Here is a 7408-nt window from a genome sequence, read left to right on the forward strand (position 1 = left end):
TGGAGTGTGTTTACCTGGTGTGTGTTTACCTGGTGTGCGTTTACCTGGTGTGCGTTTACCTGGTGTGTGTTTACCTGGTGTGTGTTTACTTGGTGTGCGTTTACCTGGTGTGCGTTTACCTGGTGTGTGTTTACCTGGTGTGCGTTTACTTGGTGTGCGTTTACCTGGTGTGTGTTTACCTGGTGTGCGTTCACCTGGTGTGCGTTTACCTGGTGTGCGTTTACCTGGTGTGCGTTTACTTGATGTGTGTTTACCTGGTGTGCGTTTACCTGGTGTGTGTTTACCTGGTGTGTGTTTACCTGGTGTGCATTTACCTGGTGTGCGTTTACCTGGTGTGCGTTTACCTGGTGTGTGTTTACCTGGTGTGCGTTCACCTGGTGTGCGTTTACCTGGTGTGCGTTTACTTGATGTGTGTTTACCTGGTGTGCGTTTACCTGGTGTGTGTTTACCTGGTGTGCGTTCACCTGGTGTGCGTTTACCTGGTGTGTGTTTACCTGGTGTGTGTTTACCTGGTGTGCGTTTACCTGGTGTGTGTTTACCTGGTGTGTGTTTACCTGGTGTGTGTTTACCTGGTGTGCGTTTACCTGGTGTGTGTTTACCTGGTGTGCGTTTACCTGGTGTGTGTTTACTTGGTGTGTGTTTACCTGGATTCTGGGTATTTGGTTAACGTGGCGAGACTGCTGGTATACATGTGCCCACCCACGTCGATGTGTACCGGGGCGTTGGCCTTGGTTAGCTGGGCAGGCGTGGGTATGCCCGCTGTGCCCAGGGGGGAGGCGGGCGAGCGTGCCAGGATGGGCCGACTGGACATTCCACTGCTGCCGCTGGTGCCACTCTCCTTAGAGAAAACAACATGACAGGATTACACATAGAAACCACGGACAACAGCCCGCTATTCCTGCTGCTGTGTGTGTGTGCGTGTGTGTGTGTGTGTGTATATGTGTGTGCGTGTGTATATGTGTGTGCACGTGTGTATATATATGTGTGTGTGTGTGTGTGTGTGTGTGTGTGCGTGCGTGTGTGTATGTGTGTGCACGTGTGTATATATATGTGTGTGTGTGTGTGCGTGTGTGTGTGTGTGTATATGTGTGTGCACGTGTGTATATATGTGTGTGTGTGTGCGTGTGTATGTGTGTGTGTGTGTGTGTGTGCATGTGTATATGTGTGTGCGTGTGTATATGTGTGCACGTGTGTATATATATGTGTGTGTGTGTGTGTGTGTGTGTGTGTGTGTGTGTGTGTGCGTGTGTATGTGTGTGTGTGTGTGTGTGTGCATGTGTATATGTGTGTGCGTGTATATATGTGTGCACGTGTGTATATATATGTGTGTGTGTGTGTGTGTGTGTGTGTGTGTGTGTGTGTGTGTGTGTGTGTGTGTGTGTGTGTGTGTGTAATGATAGTCAGTGCCGGGCAGGCAGAGCAGACACACACCGTCAGAGGTCCAGTGTCTGAGTTTGTGACACAGGGCATCCAGTTAGTGAGTGTGTGAGAGACCCTGAGGGCAGTAGACACATCCCCGCAGGACTGCAGCAGGCGTCCAGTATCATGTGATGTCATGAGACTATGTGCCAGACAAAGGCGCACAATTCTCAATTTAGGCCATAGAGTAGTTTATACACAGGTCTCAATTTAGGCCATAGAGTAGTTTACACACAGGTCTGAATTTAGGTCATAGAGTAGTTTATACACCGGTCTGAATTTAGGCCATAGAGTAGTTTACACACAGGCCTGAATTTAGGCCATAGAGTAGTTTACACACAGGTCTGAATTTAGGCCATAGAGTAGTTTACACACAGGTCTGAATTTAGGTCATAGAGTAGTTTATACACAGTTCTGAATTTAGGCCATAGAGTAGTTTACACACAGGCCTGAATTTAGGCCATAGAGTAGTTTACACACAGGCCTGAATTTAGGCCATAGAGTAGTTTATATACAGGTCTGAATTTAGGCCATAGAGTAGTTTACACACAGGTCTGAATTTAGGCCATAGAGTAGTTTACACACAGGCCTGAATTTAGGCCATAGAGTAGTTTACACACAGGCCTGAATTTAGGCCATAGAGTAGTTTACACACAGGTCTGAATTTAGGCCATAGAGTAGTTTACACACAGGTCTGAATTTAGGTCATAGAGTAGTTTATACACAGGTCTGAATGTAGGCCATAGAGTAGTTTACACACAGGCCTGAATTTAGGCCATAGAGTAGTTTATACACAGGTCTCAATTTAGGCCATAGAGTAGTTTATACACAGTTCTGAATTTAGGCCATAGAGTAGTTTACACACAGGCCTGAATTTAGGTCATAGAGTAGTTTACACACAGGCCTGAATTTAGGCCATAGAGTAGTTTACACACAGGTATGAATTTAGGCCATAGAGCAGTTTATATACAGGTCTGAATTTAGGCCATAGAGTAGTTTATACACAGTTCTGTACAGCTAAGGAAAAAAGATCAAAAACAGACTCCATTTTAATGACTGCCTGACTGAAGGTTGTCGGTTCGATCCCCTGAACCGGCAGGAAAAATTGGAAACGAGCGCTGTCCTGCCCTTGAGCAACCCCCAACTGCTCCCTGAGTGCTGTAACTGCCTGCTCCTCTGGTTGTGTGTGTGTGCGCGTGTGTGTGTGTGTTCACTACTCTGGATGGGTTAAATGCAGAGGTCAAATTTCCCCACTGTGTAGATTAAAAAAGGGTTAAACTTAAACAACACAACTCAATACGGCACAACACAATTTCAATACAACACAACCCAAATCCTTCATTTCGTTGCTGTAGATGATATCAGAGACTTCAGAGACTGATATCAGACACAGGACACGCTCTGTGATTTGAGCGCTAGCGCATGCCGCTCTTAAAACGATGAACCATAAACATGAAGCTCAGGCTTCATATGAGATCTGTTTATGTCATGAAAAATAACCTGAGGGAACGTCAGCGGTCAGTATTTAGTGAGCCCCAGTAAAGCAGCCAACAGGAAATCTCTCACAGCTTAAAAAATGAACAAAATCAACAGAAACAACACAGTATGGCGTTCTCTGTCTGGGGGCATAAATGAAGCCGAGATGCGTTTGCCGACCTGGCTTACACAGTGACCTGACAAAAATAAGCATTAACCCTCCGTGCTCCGCTCTGAACGCGCGGCAGAATGTGCATCCAGGCGAGACTCCGGGAGGATGTTAAGAGACATACAGACGCAGGGAGTCAGAGCCAGTTCTCTGCTCCTGCCAGACCCGGGTCCAAACACACAGTGAGTCTGATGAGATCTCTAATGAGCTCATGGTGCCTTAGGATGAAGGACTCACATGGTGCCTTAGGATGAAGGACTCACATGGTGCCTTAGGATGAAGGACCCTGGCTCACAGCTGGTTTCTATGGTGTCTTTGCTTTGACTCATCCGTTTAAGCTCAAATATAAAAAGGCAGGATAATGGACGTGTAAATGTGATGACTGACTGATGACTGACTGATGGCTGACTGATGACTGACTGACGGCTGACTGACGACTGACTGATGGCTGACTGATGGCTGACTGATGACTGACTGATGACTGACTGACGGCTGACTGACGGCTGACTGATGGCTGACTGACGGCTGACTGATGACTGACTGATGACTGACTGATGACTGACTGATGGCTGACTGATGGCTGACTGATGGCTGACTGATGACTGACTGACGGCTGACTGACGGCTGACTGATGGCTGACTGATGGCTGACTGACGGCTGACTGATGACTGACTGATGACTGACTGACGGCTGACTGATGACTGACTGATGACTGACTGATGACTGACTGCTATGTCTGTGGTCAGGACACAGACAAGACTCTCATAACAGCCTAGTGTGAGAGTGTTAGATGAGTTAAAGTCTAAGACTGTGTGTAAAACCAGATCAAGCCTTAAACACCGGACCAAGTTCAGGACTGTGTGTGAAACTAGACCAAAGATCAGGACTGTGTGTGAAACCGGACCAAGTTCAGGACTGCGTGCGAAACTGGACCAAGTTCAGTCTGAGCTGCTTTTCCAGCTCAGATCAGACAGGTTCTCTGACGACTGTTTTCACACGGTGTTTAGTGCTGTAATATAAATGTAAATATACACAAAGAATGTCCAACTTATACCAGTAAACTTTGTGAATGACGTTTTGTGTGTCTGTGCCTGACGGGCAATGTCTGGGGTTTTCTTCACACTAAATGGTGCAGTCAGATAATATCACAGTTTATAATAATTCTCGTAATGATATTCAGTTCAACACTCCACTGTTTTACTGCACCCTTAGCACTAATCACCTCATCTCAGCCTTTATGAATCCGTTAGAACAGTTTAACACTCTATCCCACGGTCATTGCATTGTCTTAGTAACATGACATCATAACAACATCACAGTTAACAGCAAGGCAGGTATGTGTGTGTGTGTGTGTTTGTGTGAGAGAGAGAGTGTGTGTGTGTTTGTGCGTGCGTGTGTGTTTGTATGGGCGTGTGCGTGCGTATATGTGTGTGTGTGTATGTGGGGAGGTGTTTATCGTTCAGGACCTGCCACTCTAACCCTGTACTACACATTGACACAAACAAAAACAACCAAAAACAAGTCACATGACAGTACACTGTGAAACAGAAGCATGAGGAGGAGCTGATGAAAGGATAAATGTGGGTTTTTGATCCAAACAGAGGGTCATAGCTTTACCTCCTCGTCTGACAGCCTGACTTCATTCTCTCAAGACGCTTAAAGAGTTTGATACAGCGACACGACAGCAGTACAGCAGAAATGCTGACTTCAATCTGGGTAATTTTGATAAGTGGATTTGTACCGCATTGTGTTTGTCCTGCGAGAAAAAAGCGCTTCTTAACCGAACAGCCAAACGGTCGCCGGGGCGTGGAGGACAACCCGCGCGATACACCTCAACGCTCACATCTGTACACCCACATGGTTCTGGCATATTCTTTGTCAAAACATGGAACTTTCAGTTATAGTTTAACAGTTCAAAGGAGTCAGTTTATTATATCTTTACACTGTGCTTTCATGCATGTGCGACTGCCAACTGAAATAGGACGTTAAAAAACCTCGAGGACTGTGGATGCAGGCAGACCGAAACCATTTAGTAATCTGATCTAAATTTGTCCTGTCCTTTGTCGCCTCTCTCACCCCACCTTAATTTCATCTGCTACGGGCGCTCCTCACCCCCCAGGACAACTTCTGCTCCACAGAACATCAAACGCTTTAAAACACGCATGGAAGCCGAGAGAAAGATGTGCAGACACTAATATAAACGAATGCGTTTACTTATGTGAACAAAGAGAGGAAATCAAAGGTATTTGATTCAGCTAATTAATTCGATAACTTTTAACGCGAAGTGATGACCAGAAGAAATTAATACACAAACTTTGTTGATTTTTTTTATTAAGTACAATGTTACCAGCACAGAATGAACAACTGTAAAACAAAAGCAGCGGGAAGCCGCGTAGACAAGCAATGAAACAATGAAACTGAATTATAACAATAAATGTCTCTAAACGACACCGTCTCCGTAAAGAGAAAACAGCCATTACCTGCGCGGTCAGCAGGTGAACTGGCTCTCCGCTGGACTCGTGTGGAGCAGGCGGCGCGGAATCAGTCCTGACCGTGATAACGACTGGGGGGTCCGCGAGCTCCGTGTCAAGGCGCACGCACAATCTTTTGGGAGAACCCTCGGGTCCAGATTCGGACACGCTTGCCGGATAGACAACTGTCCGCAAGCGTTTGGTCACTTTTTGCGGTTTAAGGTCCGGATCATCCTCCGTCGGTCGAACGTACGGGACTACGAGCTGGAAGTGATGTTGCTCTTGGCTTCCGTTGACCGTTTCCGGGGTAACGTGCAGAGGCGCTAACTTTGACCCGATGCCCGCGATGCTGTTGAGCGTTGCTATAGAGACGGCGCCTATGCAGTGGTTGGTGTAAGTCTTTGACAGCTTGGCAGCCCGCGAGAGCATCTGCATCCTCGTGCCCAGCAGGTTCTTGCCGATAGCTTTGTTCTCGTACCAGGTTGTGTCGCCCTCACTGCAGTGGTCACGCGGGCGCTGGAAGAAAGCTTTGCACAAGGGATTGCGCTTTGCCAAATACTTCACAAAGCTCGCGTAGGGACAGAACTCCGTCCCTGTCTCGTACATACGAGGCAGATTATCATCGTCCGTATCCGATCTTTTTTTAGTCCAGGACGCAGACCGGGATTTGTGATACGGCCCGAGGGCTTTGAAGTAGACAAACTTTCTCCCGTCTTCATCCATCGCGAGACCAAAAGAGTCCTCCTCCAGCTCGCGCTGGTTCTCCCTGCCCCTCGTGCAGAAGTACATGCAGGTCTCGAACCATACTTTATTTAACAGTCCAAAAGGCGACGTCGCGCTGAACACTGCCGAGGTGTAGAGCCTTCTAAGGTCAGAGCGCGTGATTGCTTGTTTCTGCACCACGGGACCGGCGCCCTGTTCCTCGAGCTTGCGTATAACTGCGGCGAGCGCGAGGTTGGCGCTGCGCAGCTCGGGGTCCTTGGTGAGGTCCAGCGTGCGGCAGAACGGAGGCTCGTTCAGGTAGCGGTTGAGTGAGCTCCGGATGCTGATGAGAGAGGACTTGCTGTACAGCTGCCCGCTCTTAGAGCGCGCCTCCGAATAGAACGAGCGCAGCACCTTGCAGAGCGCGTGCTTGTCCATGCTTTCGAAGTCAGTACTTTGGGCTTTCTCGCTCAGGTACTCCCGGAAGATCCGAACCGCGTAACGAGTGGCCAGACGCGTGTTTTCGCTCAGCCTAGAGCGGTCGGAAGGCGAAGGGTGCATTTCAGCCTCGGGATCTGAGTCCAGAGTGGAAAGGAGAAACGAGTCCCCTGCCACCAACTCTAGCTCGTCCCCGCTTCGCCGGTCCGTATCCTGCATAAGGACCGCTTCCCCGGTCTCCACGGCAGCGCAGCTGACAGTTTGTCTATTTCCCTCCCACTCCTGCTCGTTCTCCTCTTCCGACTCTGTTCCCTCCTCACCCGTAATCTGGATCTCCTGAATTTCTCCGTCCTCTCCTTCTTCGCCGTCGCCTTCTTCTCTGTCCCGATCCCCCGAGACCGGGTCCTGTTCGTCGCTATAACGGCGCTCTTCGCTGCCAGGCATTCTCGCCATATTGCAGTCTGTGTATGAGTCCCGGGGCAGTGCGCATGCGCTATATTGGACCGCAGCGCTGAGAGCTTTTTGTGTGTTTTAGTGACCTTCAGCTACAAGCACAGGCACGCGCTCTTAAAGGTGCAGGGAAAAGGGAGCGAGCCCTCCCAAAATGAAAGCAACCCTTGCGCATATGCGCTCTCACACACCCACACACGTTAAGACTGAAAATGGAACAGTCAGTCTGTTATACCCAATATTGGACTGTTTAAGATCAAGGCACCCGGTAATAAGTGTTTCC

General features: G+C 48.4%; 1 protein-coding gene across 1 annotated transcript in view; it reads right to left on the bottom strand.

Annotated features, from left to right (window-relative positions):
- kctd1 (potassium channel tetramerization domain containing 1) overlaps positions 1-7128 on the bottom strand; it is a 12499-nt gene extending 5371 nt beyond the window's left edge. The window contains exons 1-2 of the mRNA XM_030770728.1: positions 5545-7128; positions 645-838 (exon numbers count right to left, since the gene is read on the bottom strand). Of these exons, the coding sequence (XP_030626588.1) occupies positions 645-838; positions 5545-7128 (1778 nt within the window). The remainder of the gene's footprint in view (positions 1-644; positions 839-5544) is intronic.
- Positions 7129-7408: the final 280 nt, after the last annotated feature.

Source organism: Chanos chanos, chromosome 4 (genome assembly GCF_902362185.1).
Source record: "Chanos chanos chromosome 4, fChaCha1.1, whole genome shotgun sequence".
NCBI classification, from domain to species: Eukaryota; Metazoa; Chordata; class Actinopteri; order Gonorynchiformes; family Chanidae; genus Chanos; species Chanos chanos.